At 44.9% G+C, this 20,707-nt stretch overlaps 2 protein-coding genes across 2 annotated transcripts in view; one reads left to right on the top strand and one right to left on the bottom strand.

The window, feature by feature from the left end:
- LOC128685988 (uncharacterized) overlaps positions 1-18,857 on the top strand; it is an 89,292-nt gene extending 70,435 nt beyond the window's left edge. Inside the window, exons 5-7 of the mRNA XM_070083112.1 lie at positions 1,912-2,136; positions 15,657-15,885; positions 18,150-18,857. Of these exons, the coding sequence (XP_069939213.1) occupies positions 1,912-2,136; positions 15,657-15,885; positions 18,150-18,541 (846 nt within the window). The 3' untranslated portion in view covers positions 18,542-18,857. The remainder of the gene's footprint in view (positions 1-1,911; positions 2,137-15,656; positions 15,886-18,149) is intronic.
- Positions 15,939-17,631, bottom strand: LOC128686229 (low choriolytic enzyme-like). The gene has a single exon (XM_053773073.2). The coding sequence runs from the start codon at positions 17,629-17,631 to the stop codon at positions 16,804-16,806; it is 828 nt and encodes a 275-aa protein (XP_053629048.2). The 3' UTR covers positions 15,939-16,803.
- Positions 18,858-20,707: the final 1,850 nt, after the last annotated feature.

Raw genomic sequence — 20,707 nt, 5'->3', positions numbered from 1 at the left:
AGAGACATGCATCGCCCGGTGTAAATGTCTTGGAGCGACCTACTCATAACTATCCATCAAAAAGAACATCTAAACTATTTATATATAAAAAAAATTTTCTTGCTGGATCCTCTAACTAAAGGCACAATTTTTCATTAAACTAAAACTGGATACATAAACATTATGCTGTTGCCCTATGATATACGATAGTTACAGTGGGAACCAAATTAGTTATGTTTCCATGTCGCATTCCATAACGCAGGATAGAACTCTTATAAGGTGTTGAAATGTGTTAGTCTGAGCTGGGAGACTTGAGTAGAACAACAATGATATCTTCCAGTGTTCCAGCAAGGATTCATCAGCTACGGCAGCTTCCGAAGTCTCTTTCCAGCAGAGCTGAAGTTACTATAACTTGGGAATTACCATCTCTCAGCAGAGTCTGTGTCATACACATGAGAAACGGAAATTTTAAAGATATTTTCATCATACAAGAATGAGGCCAAGAGAAATTATAACTAGGAGAGAGGAGGAGAGAAATATGGAGATCACAATACAGTATATCTAACTGAATATATACATCAGTAGATCAGAATGTGGAGTCATTATAAGATCAAGAACTTATAATGAGGCTAGACTAGTGACGATTTTTTCCCTCTTCTTTTTCTGTATTTCCTTTTATTGCAACGAAAACACTTCGCTGTAAAACTCTGCGGAGGCGCTCAGCCATGTTTCACTTACTCTTCAACCCGAGTTGTTACTTAGAAATTGATGAAAAGTTGTATCTTACTATCCTACTTTGACTCTGACACTATATTTACTATTATACCCACCACTGTAAAAATCACTGCTGTCATACCTACACCCACCACTGAATGCACATTACTAATTTGTTGTTATTGCTGTTAATAGTGCTAGTAGTAGTAGTATGTCATGCATTACGCCATTCCAATATTTCCTACCATAATAATGTAACTGTGTAACTCACTTAAATTGAGCTGTTTACTGATTTGTTTGCATGTGGGGGACCAATCGCATTTTTATAAGTTAAAGGTCAAACTACTGTTGTATTGTTGAATATTTCAAAATACCTGGCTAGCGGGAGGGAAAGAAGGGGGGGGAGAGAGGAAGGGAGGGAGGGAGGGAGGGAGGGAAGGAGGGAGATAGAGAGGGAAGAAGGAAAAAAAAGTAGGAAGGGGACACCGACTAGTGGAAATAGGGAATATTGAGATAGAATAAAAAAAATCACAGTACCGTAGAAAGTAACATTCTCAGGCAAACTAAAATTGGAAGTAAATACCAGACAACGTTCTAGTTAGTCCTGGATCAAAACCAGGAAATAAACGAGAAAGAAAAATGGAAGAGAAGTGAAGAGACAGCTGACGATCAGGTTGTTTTAGCTGTGTGCTGAAGATAGGGTCATTTGACGATGTTCTGGGAGAGGCAAGCGTAGGTATAAACAAAGCCAAGTCTAAGATTTATGTTGGGGACTAGAAGGCTAGAAGGAAGATAGATCATCTAGGAAGACGGCCAGTTTATGAAATGGCTTTTGTTGTCTAATATGAGAGATAAGGTGGTTGTTAGTGCCTTGTACCACGTCATGGGGGGGAATGAGATAATGTGGTTGTAAGAGATCATAGGTAGAAATGAGGAAATTCCTTAAGAACCAGTGTTCTCCAAATTACCTAACTGCTTTATTCACTACTACTACAACTACCACTGTTACCCTTCACTATTACCCCTTACTCCTGCACTCACCACTACCTAACATCATTACCGCCTTCCCTTCAAGGTAACCTCCCTCCCCACTAATACCCCACAACAACTTCCTCCCCACCACAACCCCTTCCTTTCCCTGCACAACCAGCAACATTACCACTACAACACCCCTGCCTTCCCTCCCCCACCACTACACCCCCCGTCTCCCTCCCCCAGCCTGATGAACCCAGCAGAGACGTACAGGACAGTATCTGCAGCGCTGACCTGCCAGCTCCAGCCCACACGCCTCGCTCATCACGCCCACGCCTCCTCAAGACTCCGAACTGCCTGGGCGTGGGCAACCTGTGGCCACGACGACCATCCGTGTCGTCCAGATCGTGTTCGGACGACAAAAGCGACGCGTCGGAGGTTGGTGGTGTGGGGCGCGCCTCGGGACCTCAGGTAGAGGCCGATTACACTGCTTTACATTACATTCGTGTAGAATTACACGTTCCTTTAGGGCCCAGTTCATGTCTTGTTTACATTACGCTTGTAAAGAAGGACGTTCCTTTAGGATCCAGATGGTATAGCATCACATTTTTTTTAGAACGTAGCTCCGGTAGCATCACTTTCTTTTTAAGATACAGAAATGCTTATTTTCCCAAAAAAGTTTTCCACTCATGATTAAAATTAGGGTCTTAAAGTCCTCTTCTTATAACATGGAGACCGCGCTCACACTTCTTATCGACATTGTAACAAGGGGTGAGGGCAGTGAAGGTCTATAGGATGTCAACTGGTGGCGATGGAAAATATACTCTCTCAGTCTACAATCTAGTGAGGTATGACATACTAAGCCATGTCCATCAAATCAGTAGACTGATGTAGTCTCTCTCAGTTCAGTTGGATGCTGTTGTTAGACTTCCTAGGAAGACTGAAACTGCTCTCAGCACTGACAGAACAAGAGGCTCTGTGGCTGGATGAACTTAGACTGTGAAGGACACTGATCTAGATGGCCCGGAGCTGGTACAGGAGTTAGGGGAATTTGCCTGCACTGCTATCTACGACCATGATAACACTGTGTGACTAGTTAATGGTCCAAGTCGGACCGAAACGTCGTCCTAAGTTTCATTCTCGTGTGTACGGATTATTTGTGTATGACAACGCTTGACTTTCTGACATTCATTTTCGAAATGCAGCTGACAGACATCTATCCCAGTCTATGTTTCGCCCTAATAGCTGCTGTCACCCTTCAAGTGACAATGACTGGAGAGAGAGGCGAGAAGCTTTTCCAAACTCCAGCTCATCACGTTATACCTGAGCTCCACCACGACGCAAGACAACCTCAGTTATTCCTGAGCTCCACCACGACGCAAGACAACCTCAGTTATACCTGAGCTCCACCACGACGCAAGACACCCTCAGTTATACCTGAGCTCCACCACGACGCAAGACAACCTCAGTTATACCTGAGCTCCACCACGACGCCAGACAACCTCAGTTATACCTGAGCTCCACCACGACGCAAGACAACCTCAGTTATACCTGAGCTCTACCACGACGCAAGACAACCTCAGTGGTCTTGCTGTCATCAGCATCTACCAGGTATTTTCGAAACAGATTTCCTATGATAATAACGATGATAGCTGCATCAGTAAAGACCAGGATGATGGGTCTGAACAGAAAATCTACTAGACCTACAGTAAATTAAAAAATACACTTATATACTAGTTGACAACATTATTCTTACATTACTCTACAGTTGTGTAGAGTTTTTAAATTGATTTATTCGTATTTTTTTTTCAGTGAGCTGTTTTGTTTGCAGAATATTTTGGAATCTTCATTGGGTATTCTATTACAATTTAAACAAGTACACTTTCAAAGGACCTGTTGTACCCGGCCTTACTATTTACTAAGCATTGACATACTCAATAAAATAATTAGTATATAATCAAAAGATAAGGAATACAGTATACAACGGAAGTTAGATTTATCACTATGCACTATGCTCTGAGGATATAAGCCAGAAAGTGTATGGGAGTTCTTGCTGCTTACAGCTATAAACACATACAGAAAACAGATTCTAGCATGACGCTAACCAGTTCGAAGTTCCCGAGGGTCTTATGACCCAGGCTGCCTCAACATACAAGGTAGCGTCATCTGGTCCCGTCTCCCCTCTCCCTCACCCTGAACCAGCAGAACTGTTTATAAGTGTCTATTCACGACTGGTAGTCACTCCGTATTCCAGCGGTGCGATCATTTATGTAAGACTGATCTACGGCGCCCTAAAGCTGGCTTAAGATGGCGTGCAGGAATCTGGCTACGTGTGATATATGTGGCATAAAATATTTCCGCTCGTTGCTCGCCACAATTTATTTAAAATTGTTTCGTTTCGTCTACCAAAACATTACTTTAGGATCCAAATGGTGTAGCAAGAAGTTCCTTGAAAATCCAAATGGTGTAGCAAGGTATTCCTTTAGGATCTAGGTCATGTAGCATCACGTTCCCTTAGGATCCAGGTCATGTAGCATCACGTTCCTTTAGGATCCAGGTCATGTAACATCACATTCCTTTAGGATCCAGGTCATGTAGCATCACGTTCCTTTAGGATCCAGGTCATGTAACATCACATTCCTTTAGGATCCAGGTCATGTAGCATCACGTTCCTTTAGGATCCAGGTCATGTAGCATCACGTTCCTTTAGGATCCAGGTCATGTAACATCACATTCCTTTAGGATCCAGGTCATGTAGCATTACGTTCCTTTAGGATCCAGGTCATGTAGCATCACGTTCCTTTAGGATCCAGGTCATGTAGCATCACGTTCCTTTAGGATCCACAAGTTTGCCTCATTAAGTCAAGTGTCTATGTACCATTGAGGGTTTCTCCTTGTTAACATTTATATAAACTAACAATAATTATCAATAAATCAAAATTTATACCTGGCAGTTGATGAGAATTTAACACTAATTAGACTTATTGACTGCAGAACCAGTCAATAAATTAACTACTGTAGGTAGGTAACATCTTCATAACCTAACTTGAGGGAGTGAGAATATATGGTATTAAATGGTTGGAAAGTAACGTAGGGACTAGTCTAGTACTGTGTGTGCTTCTTTAACTCTCTCTCTCTCTCTCTCTCTCTCTCTCTCTCTCTCTCTCTCTCTCTCTCTCTCTCTCTCTCTCTCTCTCTCTCTCTCTCTCTCTCTTCTTATACTTTCTATATTCTCTCTTCTCTTCCTCTTCCTACCTCCTGCTTCCCTCCCTCCATCTTCCTCTCTGTATCACCCAGGTGAGTCGGTCATGAGTCAACTATCACCACCACAGTTACCAAGCTTGCGAAATTAACATGTCTAAGTTCCCTGTTAAGCTTAGAGCCAAACTTAACTCCCTCTTGAACCTTCAACACAACTAAACTCTCTCTTGAACAGTCAACCTAACTAAACATGTTGATGAACTGTTAACGTAGCTAAATATCTTGTTGAACCATCAACGCACTTAAACGCCCTGTTGAACAATCAACGCACTTAAACGCCCTGTTGAACAATCAACGCACTTAAACGCCCTGTTGAACAATCAACGCACTTAAATGCCCTGTTGAATCATCAACGCACTTAAACGCCCTGTTTACCCATCAACGCACTTAAACGCCCTGTTGAATCATCAACGCACTTAAATGCCCTGTTGAATCATCAACGCACTTAAACGCCCTGTTTACCCACCAACGCACTTAAATGCCCTGTTGAATCATCAACGCACTTAAATGCCCTGTTGAATCATCAACGCACTTAAACGCCCTGTTGAACAATCAACGCACTTAAACGCCCTGTTGAACAATCAACGCACTTAAACGCCCTGTTGAACAATCAACGCACTTAAATGCCCTGTTGAATCATCAACGCACTTAAACGCCCTGTTTACCCATCAACGCACTTAAACGCCCTGTTGAATCATCAACGCACTTAAATGCCCTGTTGAATCATCAACGCACTTAAACGCCCTGTTTACCCACCAACGCACTTAAATGCCCTGTTGAATCATCAACGCACTTAAACGCCCTGTTGAACAATCAACGCACTTAAACGCCCTGTTGAACAATCAACGCACTTAAACGCCCTGTTGAACAATCAACGCACTTAAATGCCCTGTTGAATCATCAACGCACTTAAACGCCCTGTTTACCCATAAACGCACTTAAACGCCCTGTTGAATCATCAACGCACTTAAATGCCCTGTTGAATCATCAACGCACTTAAACGCCCTGTTTACCCACCAACGCACTTAAATGCCCTGTTGAATCATCAACGCACTTAAATGCCCTGTTGAATCATCAACGCACTTAAACGCCCTGTTGAACCATCAACGCACTTAAACGCCCTGTTGAACCATCAACGCACTTAAACGCCCTGTTGAACCACCAACGCACTTAAACGCCCTATTGAACCATCAACGCACTTAAACGCCCTGTTGAACCATCAACGTACTTAAACGCCCTGTTGAACCACCAACGCACTTAAACGCCCTGTTGAACCATCAACGCACTTAAACGCCCTATTGAACCATCAACGCACTTAAACGCCCTATTGAACCATCAACGCACTTAAACGCCCTATTGAACCATCAACGCACTTAAACGCCCTATTGAACCATCAACGCACTTAAACGCCCTGTTGAACCATCAACGCACTTAAACGCCCTATTGAACCATCAACGCACTTAAACGCCCTGTTGAACCATCAACGCACTTAAACGCCCTGTTGAACCACCAACGCACTTAAACGCCCTATTGAACCATCAGCGCACTTAAACGCCCTGTTGAACCATCAACGTACTTAAACGCCCTGTTGAACCACCAACGCACTTAAACGCCCTGTTGAACCATCAACGTACTTAAACGCCCTGTTGAACCACCAACGCACTTAAACGCCCTATTGAACCATCAACGCACTTAAACGCCCTGTTGAACCATCAACGTACTTAAACGCCCTGTTGAACCACCAACGCACTTAAACGCCCTATTGAACCATCAACGCACTTAAACGCCCTGTTGAACCATCAACGCACTTAAACTCCCTATTGAACCATCAACGCACTTAAACGCCATATTGAACCATCAACGCACTTAAACGCCATATTGAACCATCAACGCACTCAAACGCTCTGTTGAATCATCAACGCACTTAAACGCCCTATTGAACCATCAACGCACTTAAACTCCCTATTGAACCATCAACGCACTTAAACGCCATATTGAACCATCAACGCAATTAAACGCCCTATTGAACCATCAACGCACTTAAACGCCATATTGAACCATCAACGCACTTAAACGCCATATTGAACCATCAACGCACTTAAACGCCCTATTGAACCATCAACGCACTTAAACGCCCTGTTGAACCATCAACGCACCTAAACAGAATTCTCCCCAGCGGCCGAAATTGATGTCCGGCGATAATTTCAGACGATGATTTCGGAAGTGAATCATCTGAGATATAAACATTGCAACTTCCTACTGCGCTTCCTATTTGCTTGAACATTAATTACAATTTGAGATCATTAAAGCATGGTAAAGTCTTAAGTCTGATGATGCCTGAAGTTCAATAAATCATGACGTTCAGCAGTGCGGAAAAGGTTGATATAGTGAAAGTAAATATGATAGAAATGTGTGAGGATAATTCTGTCCCTTGACCATGATGGATGTAAATTGTTGATGTTGTGTGAGTGCTGAGGGGAAATGGAGCTGACTGTGTACTCACCTATTTGTGGTTGCAGGGGTCGAGTCATAGCTCCTGGCCCCGCTTCTTCGCTGATTGCTACTAGGTCCTCTCTCTCCCTGCCCCATGAGCTTTATCATACCTCGCCTTGAAACTATGTATGGTTCCCGCCTCCACTACTTCACTTTCTAGGCTATTCCACGGCCTGACTACTCTATGACTGAAGAAATACTTCCTAACATCCCTTTGATTCAACTGAGTCTTCAACTTCCAATTGTGACCTCTTGTGTCTGTGTCCCTTCTGTGTGTGTGTGTGTGTGTGTATGTGTGTGTGTGTGTGTGTGTGTGTGTGTGTGTGTGTGTGTGTGTGTGTGTGTGTGTGTGTGTGTGTGTGTGTGTGTGTATGTGTGTGTATGTGTGTGTATGTGTATGTGTGTGTGTGTGTGTGTGTGTGTGTGTGTGTATGGTATGTGTGTGTATGTGTATGTATGTGTATGTATGTGTGTGTGTGTGTGTGTGTGTGTGTGTGTGTGTGTGTGTGTGTGTGTGTGTGTACTCACCTAGTTGTACTCACCTAGTTGAGGTTGCGGGGGTCGAGTCCGAGCTCCTGGCCCCGCCTCTTCACTGATCGCTACTACGTCACTCTCCCTGAACCGTGAGCTTTATCATACCTCTGCTTAAAGCTATGTATGGATCCTGCCTCCACTACATAGCTTCCCAATCTATTCCACTTACTGACTACTCTGTGGCTGAAGAAATACTTCCTAACATCCCTGTGATTCATCTGTGTCTTCAACTTCCAACTGTGTCCCCTTGTTACAGTGTCCAATCTCTGGAACATCCTGTCTTTGTCCACCTTGTCAATTCCTCTCAGTATTTTGTATGTCGTTATCATGTCCCCCCTATCTCTCCTGTCCTCCAGTGTCGTCAGGTTGATTTCCCTTAACCTCTCCTCTTAGGACATACCTCTTAGCTCTGGGACTAGTCGTGTTGCAAACCTTTGCACTTTCTCTAGTTTCTTTACTTGCTTGGCTAGGTGTGGGTTCCAAACTGGTACCGCATACTCCAATATGGGCCTAACGTACACGGTGTACAGGGTCCTGAACGATTCCTTATTAAGATGTCGGAATGCTGTTCTGAGGTTTGCTAGGCGCCCATATGCTGCAGCAGTTATTTGGTTGATATGCGCTTCAGGAGATGTGCCTGGTGTTATACTCACCCCAAGATCTTTTTCCTTGAGTGAGGTTTGTAGTCTCTGGCCCCCTAGACTGTACTCCGTCTGCGGTCTTCTTTGCCCTTCCCCAATCTTCATGACTTTGCACTTGGTGGGATTGAACTCCAGAAGCCAATTGCTGGACCAGGTCTGCAGCCTGTCCAGATCAGTTTGTGGTTCTGCCTGGTCTTCGATCGAGTGAATTCTTCTCATCAACTTCACGTCATCTGCAAACAGGGACACCTCAGAGTCTATTCCTTCCGTCATGTCGTTCACAAATACCAGAAACAGCACTGGTCCTAGGACTGACCCCTGTGGGACCCCGCTGGTCACAGGTGCCCACTCTGACACCTCGCCACATACCATGACTCGCTGCTGTCTTCCTGACAAGTATTCCCTGATCCATTGTAGTGCCTTCCCTGTTATCCCTGCTTGGTCCTCCAGTTTTTGCACCAATCTCTTGTGTGGAACTGTGTCAAATGCCTTCTTGCAGTCCAGGAATATGCAGTCCACCCACCCCTCTCTCTCTTGTCTTACTGCTGTCACCATGTCATAGAACTCCAGTAGGTTTGTGACACAGGATTTCCCGTCCCTGAAACCATGTTGGCTGCTGTTGATGAGATCATTCCTTTCTAGGTGTTCCACCACTCTTCTGATAATCTTCTCCATGATTTTGCATACTATACATGTCAGTGACACTGGTCTGTAGTTTAATGCTTCATGTCTGTCTCCTTTTTTAAAGATTGGGACTACATTTGCTGTCTTCCATGCCTCAGGCAATCTCCCTGTTTCGATAGATGTATTGAATATTGTTGTTAGGGGTACACATAGCGCCTCTGCTCCCTCTCTCAATACCCATGGGGAGATGTTATCTGGCCCCATTGCCTTTGAGGTGTCTAGCTCACTCAGAAGCCTCTTCACTTCTTCCTCGGTTGTGTGCACTGTGTCCAGCACATGGTGGTGTGCCCCACCTCTCCGTCTTTCTGGAGCCCCTTCTGTCTCCTCTGTGAACACTTCTTTGAATCTCTTGTTGAGTTCCTCACATACTTCACGGTCATTTCTTGTTGTCTCTCCTCCTTCCTTCCTTAGCCTGATTACCTGATCCTTGACTGTTGGTTTCCTCCTGATGTGGCTGTACAACAGTTTCGGGTCAGATTTGGCTTTCGCTGCTATGTCATTTTCATAGTGTCTTTGGGCCTCCCTTATCTGTGCATATTCGTTTCTGGCTCTACGACTGCTCTCCTTATTCTCCTGGGTCCTTTGCCTTCTATATTTCTTCCATTCCCTAGCACACTTGGTTTTTGCCTCCCTGCACCTTTGGGTAAACCATGGGCTCATCCTGGCTTTTTCATTATTCCTGTTACCCTTGGGTACAAACCTCTCCTCAGCCTCCTTGCATTTTGTTGCTACATATTCCATCATCTCATTAACTGGCTTCCCTGCCAGTTCTCTGTCCCACTGAACCCCGTTCAGGAAGTTCCTCATTACTGTGTAGTCCCCTTTCTTGTAGTTTGGCTTCATTCGTCCTGGCCTTCCTGCTTCTCCCTCCACTTGTAGCTCTACTGTGTATTCGAAGCTTAAAACCACATGGTCACTGGCCCCAAGGGGTCTTTCATATGTGATGCCCTCGATATCTGCACTATTCAAGGTGAATACTAAGTCCAGCCTTGCTGGTTCATCCTCTCCTTTCTCTCTTGTAGTGTCCCTTACGTGTTGGTACATGAAGTTTTCCAGTACCACCTCCATCATCTTAGCCCTCCATGTATCTTGGCCCCCATGCGGGTCCAAGTTCTCCCAATCGATCTCCTTGTGGTTAAAGTCACCCATGATCAGGAGCTTTGCCCTGCATGTATGAGCTCTTCTGGCCACTGTAGCCAGTGTGTCAACCATCGCTCTATTGCTCTCGTCGTACTCTTGCATTGGCCTCCTGCTGTTCTGTGGTGGGTTATACATCACTGCTATTACCACCTTGGGACCTCCAGAGTGAAGCGTTCCCGCTATGTAATCACTTTCTTCGCTGTCTCCTCTCTCCAGCTCATCAAAATTCCATCGATTTTTGATCTGCAGTGCCACTCCTCCACCCCTCTGTTCCCTCCGTCTTTCCTCAGGATCTGGTATCCCGTTGGAAAGATGGCATTTGTTATCATACCTGTAAGCTTGGTTTCTGTGAGAGCTATGATGTCCAGTGATGCCTCTTTGACTCTTTTGTGCCACTCCTCCCATTTATTTGTTATTCCATCAGCGTTTGTTTACCATACCTTCAGTTTCCTTTCCAACACTGTGGTTTGGGGGCCCTGTGAGGGTAGGAGACCTGGTAGCATACTGTGGGATTCTATAGCTGGGTGTTGGGTGGAAGCTGTGGGTATGGATTGTAGTGTGTGTTGGGATGATGTGATAGGTTGTGGGGTTCTGAGGATAGTTGCGTGTGTGCTTGCCCTTGCTGCTCTGTTCTGCTCTGACTGACCTCTGCTGGGTCCATTCTTGTCTCCTTTCCTAGCTCCTTTCGCTTTTTTGTCCTCTCCCTCAGCTGCTGTCCTTCTGTTTGTGTTCTGTCTCTGTCTAGGAACACCCTCTTTTACTCTTCTGAGTATTTCAACCGTGGTTTCTCTTGGAGGATCCTGTTCTGCACTATTTCTGTCCTGAGAATCAGCTTGATCGGTCGGTTTCTCCCCTTCAAGTACCTCCCTATTCTCTGAAAATTTACAATCTCGTCCATGTCTTCTTCACCTATTTCCGTGATGATTTTCTCAATCTCCTTTCTTTCTTTCTGCTGTTTTTCAGAGTGTCCTTTCCTCTCTCTCCTGAAGCCCATGGATAAACACTGATTTTGCCCTTTCCTCCTCCCATTGCCTCTCCCTTTGTGACCCTGGATCCTGTCTGTGTGTGGTCATTTTCTCCCTTGATTTTTCCAGTGGCTCTTGGTAGCCTGGTTGTGCCTCAGCATTCGACCTATCACCCTCTCCATCTGCACCCAGCTGCTCTTCCCTTTCACTCCTTGGCCCTTCTTGGCAGGCTGATATGACCTTAGCATAATTCATATCTCCTTCCTTCCTGTTCGGCCTCTCAGCTTCATATGCTGTGTCTTCTCTGGTCACTGCCCCTATAACTCGCTTCAGCCTGTTAAACTCAACTTCTAGGACCCTTATCCTGGCTACTGCAGTTTCGATTTGTGCCTCCCAATTCTTCGCCTCCTTCTCCAGCCTCTTTTCCAATTTCACAGAGAGCTCTTTCTCCATTTTTTCAGAAAGCTCTCCTAATTTTCTCTCCCACTCATGTTCCATCCTTTTCCACTGCTCCTCCATCCACTCCTCCCTACCAGAACCATTCTCATCTGATCCCTGGGTCCTGCGAGTGTGTGTGTGTGTACTCACCTAGTTGTACTCACCTAGTTGAGGTTGCAGGGGTCGAGTCCTAGCTCCTGGCCCCGCCTCTTCACTGGTCGCTACTAGGTCACTCTCCCTGAACCGTGACCTTTATCATACTTCTGCTTAAAGCTATGTATGGATCCTGCCTCCACTACATCGCTTCCCAAACTACTGTTTACTGTGTGACTGAAGAAATACTTCCTGTGTGTGTGTGTGTGTGTGTGTGTGTGTGTGTGTGTGTGTGTGTGTGTGTGTGTGTGTGTGTGTGTGTGTGTGTGTGTGTGAGTGCGTGTGTATGTGTGTATGTGTGTGTGTGTGTGTGTGTGTGTGTGTGTGTGTGTGTGTGTGTGTGTGTGTGTGTGTGTGTGTATGTATGTATGTATGTGTGTGTGTATGTGTATGTGTATGTGTGTGTGTGTGTGTGTGTGTGTGTGTATGTGTGTGTATGTGTGTGTGTGTGTGTGTGTGTATGTATGTGTGTGTATGTATGCGTGTGTATGTGTGTGTATGTGTGTGTACTCACCTATTTGTACTCACCTATTTGTGGTTGCAGGGGTCGATTCACAGCTCCTGGCCCCGCCTCTTCGCTGATTGCTACTAGGTCCTCTCTCTCCCTGCCCCATGAGCTCTATCATACCTCGCCTTAAAACTGTGTATGGTTCCCGCCTCCACTACGTCACTTTCTAGGCTATTCCATGGCCTGACTACTCTATGACTTTGATTCATCTGAGTCTTCAACTTCCAATTGTGACCTCTTGTGTCTGTGTCCCATCTCTGGAACATCCCGTCTTTGTCCACCTTGTCTATTCCGCGCAGTATTTTATATGTCGTTATCATGTCTCCTCTGACCCTGTGTGTGTGTGTGTGTGTATGTATGTGTATGTATGTGTGTGTGTGTATGTGTGTATGTGTGTATGTGTGTATGTGTGTATGTGTGTGTGTGTGTGTGTGTGTGTGTGTGTGTGTGTGTGTGTGTGTGTGTGTGTGTGTGTGTGTGTGTGTGTCTTAGTATGTATACGTGGGAACAATATTTACACTTTGCACCTCGCCCTCTCATACTCCTGTCCTTGTATTCTCCCCTTCCTCTTATGCTCTCTCCCTTCCCTTCCTTTTATCCCTCCCTCTTCTTCCTCATTCCTTCCCCTTCCTCTCGGTCTTCCAACCCTCGGTACCACATCTTACTCTTCTGCAACTCTTAAAAATTTCTAGATAACGAATTTGTGGGAATCTTCTGACATTCTGTACCCGGAGAGAGAGAATTCAATTATAACTTTTGTCTCTCAGTTACCAGAGTAAATATTACACGAGTGACGATATCATCTGTTATACCAACATACAGCCCTCTTTCCCCTCCCTTAATGATGATTCTTTCCCTCTTTGTGTCACCTGCAGTGGCCAAACTGCAGGTGACACTATTCTGTACCACCTGCAGTGTTGCCTCTATCTGTGGCACCTAATTCAGTAGCATCAACAGTGTACAGTTTAGTGGGGAATCTTGTGAGTGTCTGAGTAGCTAGTCTCTGACCGGCTAGCTTAACATCTTTATTATGCACCTCACACTCATCCTGTGGGCAGTAGTCAAAGGATTACAGAGGTACATAATGAGTCCAGGGACTGAGCCGCAAAGTTCTGATATAAATATTTACATATTTATATCTGGTCACAATCATAATGAGTTATTTATGCAAACATTAATCAGGTCGCACACACACACACACACACACACACACACACACACACACACACACACACACACACACACACACACACACACACACGTTATAACAAAAGTAAAAGATTGCAGAGGTACATAATGGATCCAGGGACTGGCTAGAGACCGTGAGTAGCTGACAGTGGACCCAGCCTCCACCGCTCCATGTACTGATTGTACCAGACTGATTTACCTCTTATCAACAACTGCATTAATCCCGAGACTCAGGGATGTGTCAAGACGTCTGGGAAATATTAATGGAAGTCATTCAATTATATATATTTTTTTCGGTGATGCCGGATATTTTAATTTAATGTGAGGGGTGATTTAATTCTTCGTGTGTTCGTAAATTTGATTTATAGATTTATTTTTGTTTGAATGATCCGAGAGGCTCAAGTTGTTTATATTTTTTAAAACTTAAACCTTTCTTCCGCCCGTCCCTCCCATCATTCTTCCTCTGTGTTAGACTGTTTGGAATTTAGTGATTAGTTAAACCTCGTGTGAGATATTCAGGAGTTAGTGGAGGCTCGGTACTCCGTACACTGATCACTGCCAGATGTTCATCAAGTCTCTTTGTTGATGAGTTAACACTGGGTACAGTGAGGGTGGAAATTACCTGGCATAACCTGTCACTAAACCTTCCCGTCACTGTAGTGTTCACTGTTACTAAACCTTCCCGTCACTGTAGTGTTCACTGTCACTAAACCTTCCCGTCACTGTAGTGTTCACTCTCACTAAACCATCCCGTCACTGTAGTGTTCACTCTCACTAAACCATCCCGTCACTGTAGTGTTCACTGTCACTAAACCTTCCCGTCACTGTAGTGTTCACTCTCACTAAACCTTCCTGTCACTGTAGTGTTCACTCTCACTAAACCTTCCTGTCACTGTAGTGTTCACTCTCACTAAACCTTCCTGTCACTGTAGTGTTCACTCTCACTAAACCATCCCGTCACTGTAGTTTTCACTGTCACTAAACCATCCCGTCACTGTAGTGCTCACTGTCACTAAACCTTCCCGTCACTGTAGTGTTCACTCTCACTAAACCATCCCGTCACTGTAGTGTTCACTGTCACTAAACCTTCCCGTCACTGTAGTGCTCACTGTCACTGAACCATCCCGTCACTGTAGTGCTCACTGTCACTAAACCATCCCGTCACTGTAGTGCTCACTGTCACTAAACCTTCCCGTCACTGTAGTGTTCACTCTCACTAAACCATCCCGTCACTGTAGTGTTCACTGTCACTAAACCTTCCCGTCACTGTAGTGTTCACTCTCACTAAACCATCCCGTCACTGTAGTGTTCACTGTCACTAAACCTTCCTGTCACTGTAGTGTTCACTCTCACTAAACCATCCCGTCACTGTAGTGTTCACTGTCACTAAACCTTCCTGTCACTGTAGTGGTCACTGTCACTAAACCTTCCCGTCACTGTAGTGTTCACTGTCACTAAACCTTCCTGTCACTGTAGTGTTCACTGTCACTAAACCATCCCGTCACTGTAGTGTTCACTGTCACTAAACCTTCCTGTCACTGTAGTGCTCACTGTCACTAAACCATCCCGTCACTGTAGTGTTCACTCTCACTAAACCTTCCCGTCACTGTAGTGTTCACTGTCACTAAACCTTCCTGTCACTGTAGTGTTCACTGTCACTAAACCATCCCGTCACTGTAGTGTTCACTGTCACTAAACCTTCCTGTCACTGTAGTGCTCACTGTCACTAAACCATCCCGTCACTGTAGTGTTCACTGTCACTAAACCTTCCTGTCACTGTAGTGTTCACTGTCACTAAACCTTCCCGTCACTGTAGTGTTCACTCTCACTAAACCATCCCGTCACTGTAGTGCTCACTCTCACTAAACCTTCCCGTCACTGTAGTGTTCACTCTCACTAAACCTTCCTGTCACTGTAGCGCTCACTCTCACTAAACCTTCCCGTCACTGTAGTGTTCACTGTGACTAAAGCTTCCCGTCTTTGCAGTGTTCGCGGTCAGACAGCATACAGAGCGAGCAAGGAGCACCTGAGATGGTGACTCTCTCTGTCAACTCCATGTGCTCCTTCACGGAGAGCGGCGGGTCTGCCATGTCTCCAGGCTCCTCCAGGCTCTCCCTCCGCTCGGAGCTCTCTCGGACCCACTCCCTTTCTCAGCCCTACCCCAGGTCCAACACCACTGTCGAGCGTCACCCCAGCTTCAGACTCCAGCTGCCAGGTGAGGCGGGCAGGATGCCTTGACGATGCCCAGGTGAATTTGAAGGAATTAGAGATATCCAGGTGAATGTGAAGATACTGGAGATACCCAGGTGAATGTGAAGGTACTGGAGATATCCAGGTGAATGTGAAGGTACTGGAGATATCCAGGTGAATGTGAAGATACTGGAGATACCCAGGTGAATGTGAAGGTACTGGAGATATCCAGGTGAATGTGAAGATACTGGAGATACCCAGGTGAATGTGAAGGTACTGGAGATATCCAGGTGAATGTGAAGGTATTATAGATACCCAGGTGAATATAAAAGTATTAGAGATACCCAGGTGAATGTGAGGGTATTAAAGATACCCAGGTGAATGCGAGGGTATTAGAGATACCCAGGAGAGTGTAAACTTTTTTAATAAAAATAAGCCAAGATTTTTCACTCTCCTGTACTGAAGAAGATCTCAGACGAAGATCGAAATATACACAGTCTCCGTTTACACTCTGCTCCCGTCTATAGATTTTCTCTATTTATGTGCATATGTGATTAAGTCTTAGTAGCCGCTAGATTAGATTTCATTCAGCGAAGCGTTAAACCTGTATGGCTTATTCAGAGTAAAGAGTGCTGGAGGCTCGATCCTCAACCCGCTCTCTGTCGAGTTCATGTATGTTGATTTTGGTATTACAAATGATCATAAAAGAATAACAGGTGTTTTGACAAGTTACAGGTGAAGGGCAGGAGGAGGAGGAGATGCAGTTGTAATGGCTGTGTTATAAGTAAAGGTCAGGGGAAGGAGGTGATGTTAGAAGGAAGTTGCATCTCTTTGCGAACTCTCTGGAGATTTATTAAGGAAAAAAATCAAATATTCCCCTGAAGTTTAAATATATTAAAAAGTCTGCAAGGAATTCCAAACTTTAGTTAAATATATTTCGACTTCAGGGGCTGAGTTGAAGGTATCTGTTGGCAAAACCTACTACGTCTCTTTTTTGGTTCATCCTCCATATGCGGTAAGGAACGGCCCCTGGCAGGTCGTCCCCTAGGTACATCTCCCCGCAGTCGTAGAGTCGGTTTACCCGGGCCACGTCGGTCCTACTGAGATTCAGTCTCTGTCCCATCATGTGGGCGTTGCGTTCTCCGGGAAGAGCCTCGATCGTATCCCTGGAACAGTTCTTACAGAACCCTCGAGTGCCGTAGTGCATGACGGAGGCTACGTCGTACGGCAAGCCAAAGGTCTCGTCGTACATCTTACGGAAGTTGAACTCGTGATCCGGTAGGATGTTCTCGTAGATGACCCTGATGTGTTCGTCCCGGTCCTGTCGCTGGTGCTCGTGATAAAAACCTAGAACGTGCATCAGCTCGTGTATGACGTGTCCGACGCGTCGGATGCACTCAGGGGAGTGCAAGTGAACGTAGGAAATGAAGCCTGGAGTGTGATCGAAGCCAGCCCTAGCGTTGCATCCTCCCTTGCCGTTGGAAACCATCACATACGGCTCCATGACTTGGAATCTCCTTATCTTGGGTTTCACAAACTTAACACACGTATACAACTCTAGCAGCCTGATGCCCACCTCTATACTCTCCCTGCTGTCGTTGTTGTACACGCTGCTGATGATTAGGGGGATGACGGGTGAGGGCCACGGGATGACGGGGATAGTTGTAGTGTTGTGGGCAACCTCATGGCTCATCCCTGGTCCCCCACAGTTATGCTCATCCCACAAGACCACACCAAACGGCTCCACTACTCCTCCAGTGTCGAACCCCATCAACCACAATAACGTCAATTTGGTTGCCGAAAATTAAATATTTTGCATTTTATACTATATGTATGTAAGAGACTCACAGTTCACTGTGAGTTTCTTATTGAATAAGAATTAGATTTTGGAGGAAAAATTTTTTATACGAAAATCCATTCAAAATTTACTCATAAATGTCCATATATATTAAACCGTTATCATTTTTATTGGTGTGTTTCGAGATGGAAATAACAGTAAATATGCAAGCAAGAATTTTATGATTGCAATATTTCAACATTCTTGGTAACTGCAAGTTATAATGTTAGTCATAACTACTACTCAGGTCCGAAATGAAGACCGGACGACGTTTCTGTCCGTAATGTGCTATTACCAAGTCTCAGGACGGACCCGAACATCGTCCTGATTTTCTTTTTAATTTATGGGTTGGGAATTGTTCCAGCCTCTGTAATTGTGGGTTACTTGCTTGTGTATTGTATCAGTTACTGTACTGTTCAAAATTCCTCAACTGTGTGTTCTATTTCGTTCAGGACAAGAATCACAGCGTTCCCGTCGCCCCTCCCTGCTGAGCTTGCGTTCCCTGGCTCGCTCCCTCAATCCCTACTTCAGTATGGACTACGACTACGACTCCTTCGACTATGACCCGACGCAAGGCGGTCCGGGAGGCGGCAACCAGACCCACCATCTTCTGCACAACCCGTACAACCTGCCCTACCTGCCCGAACCAGTACCCAAACTATCGTTCACGCAGAAACTGGCGTTCCCGACCCTCGTGCAGAACTCCATCGACCGACCCAAGCCCAGAGACCCATACATGGAGGCCGAGCACAACATGAACACCTTCGCCAAGATCATCACAATAGTTGTCCTCGCCCTAGTCACCGTCCTCGTTCTCGGTGTCCTTTACAAGCTCCTTCACTAAGTGCTTCTTCTGGTCGTCCTCGTGTTCGTGCTCACACACACACACACACACACACACACACACACACACACACACACACACACACACACACACACACACACACACACGCACACACACACTGTATATCTATACGTACCGCTAGTGGCATTCACTTGTGCTATTTTACCGTGCCTCATAAGCCAATTAGACAAAACCAACTCTACTTGTTGGAGGAGATATTGACAAGCAGTAGTATTGTATAAAGCATTGTTTACACATGACTCACGAAATCGTAATGACACGATTGCAAACAAATCACGGTACGGGCGGGAATAGAACTCGCGGCAAGTGAGTTGTAAAATTCCAGGTCAGCGCGTAAGCCACTGGGCCAGCTGGCTACAATAAGATTCATGCAACTTGGTATATTTATATACCATAAGGAGGTTAAAATGGGTCCCACTATGACCACAAGTGGTCACAGTTAACCTCCCTATGGTGTATAAATATATCTAGTTGGATGAATCTTATTGTAGTCAGCTGGCTTAGTGGCTTACGCGCTGGCCTGGAATTTTACGACTCACTTGCCGCGAGTTCTATCCCCACCCGTACCGTGGTCTGTTTACACATTTTAAATTCTGAAGCAAAACTCACTTAGCAGATTGACTAAATCTTACTTCACTGACGCAATATTGTGTAATCCAGTCTACCTAACATTAATCTAATTTTAGTCAGGATTTTTTAAAACCAATAAAACATTAATTTCATGATGATTCAATTGATTTTCTCAAATGCAGAAAAAAAAATTTGCTCGACTTACTTGGCAGATTCGGTCGTTGCCGAATAAGCAAAGTCAACAAAGAGCTTTCAAAAGCACGGCTTATATATTACCTGGAGGGTGTTCCGGGGGTCAGTGCCCCCGCGGCCCGGTCCACTCCTTACAACAAGTACACACACACACACACACACACACATACACACACACACACACACACACACACACACACACACACAAGCTCGGACACCTTATCTCTGGATGTAATATATATGCATTTTATACCTATTTTATTATATATCAATAGCATTTTTGTACCCACTGGTTACATCCCTTATACTTCCACTATTTACAAACTAACATTTTTTTTTTTTGTTTGACATCTCCGTGTTCCCCAGAATCCAAATTTACCTCCTCCCTAACAAATGTAAATAAACAAATATATTGGCAGCTCTCTGTATACAACTCTTGTTATGAAACTGTAGCTACGTGTAGTCAACATGTACGGTGTGTGACCCTGATATTCCGCCTGTTACCTTTGCCAACACGGAAATAATGTTATCGGAGCCAGTGGTGGTAATTTTGCGGTGGTGAGCATGTTAATGGTTGTCTGGTGGTGATTTTGTGGTGCTGTGAGCGAGTCGGACTCGATGGTCATTGTCCCAACATATAGATATAGTGTTTGCGAATACTGTTAGATAGTGTTCTGCAAGGATATAAGTCACCGTAGCTGAGACAATTTATAACAAACCCGCAAACTGGAGGTGGCCGATCAATTCTAGAACATTATTAAGTCGCTTCCTGACTTGAGAAAAGTTCCAGGGCGGCCTGAAACTTTGTTTAGTTTCATCTCAAAAAACGTGTGTATTCGTAGTGAACGTTAGAGGTTTAAGTGTCATCCACCAGACAGCCAGCAGGACGTACCACCAGTGGCTCCACTAAACTGTGTTGGTAAATCTTCTTCAAAGATTAACGTTCACTGTTCCCTTTGCCCTCAGAGGAAAATCAAAGTACTTTTATATGGTGTACCTGAACTTCAACACAAAGAAGACTCTCGAAATTCTTGTTATGGAAACGGTTGAAAAAAGTAGTTTAGACGAACTGGCATTTGAAGAAAATGTCTAACATGGTCTAGTTTTTTTTGTCAACCGTTGTGTTTATTTTTATCCCTGAGAGTCTGCAACAGGAGCAGATTTAGGACTGTACTTCTTTCTTCGTGAACACGTGAACACTGAGACAGTAAACACAATCATCCTTAATAACCTAAGTCTCTCTCACACCTAAATGTGATGTTCTGAAGCCATTGACAATTGACTCGCCTCACTCGAGGTAATCTGTTGTTTGAGGTGAGTGAGACCGGTGCTTCGCTACTTTCAACACTTGTACCGGTACATGGGCTCCACCAGTGCCTTCAC

This window comes from Cherax quadricarinatus, chromosome 9 (assembly GCF_038502225.1).
Source record: "Cherax quadricarinatus isolate ZL_2023a chromosome 9, ASM3850222v1, whole genome shotgun sequence".
NCBI lineage: Eukaryota > Metazoa > Arthropoda > Malacostraca > Decapoda > Parastacidae > Cherax > Cherax quadricarinatus.
The sequence above is the reverse complement of the archived record's forward strand: the minus strand, read 5'-3'. Positions and strand labels throughout refer to the sequence as shown.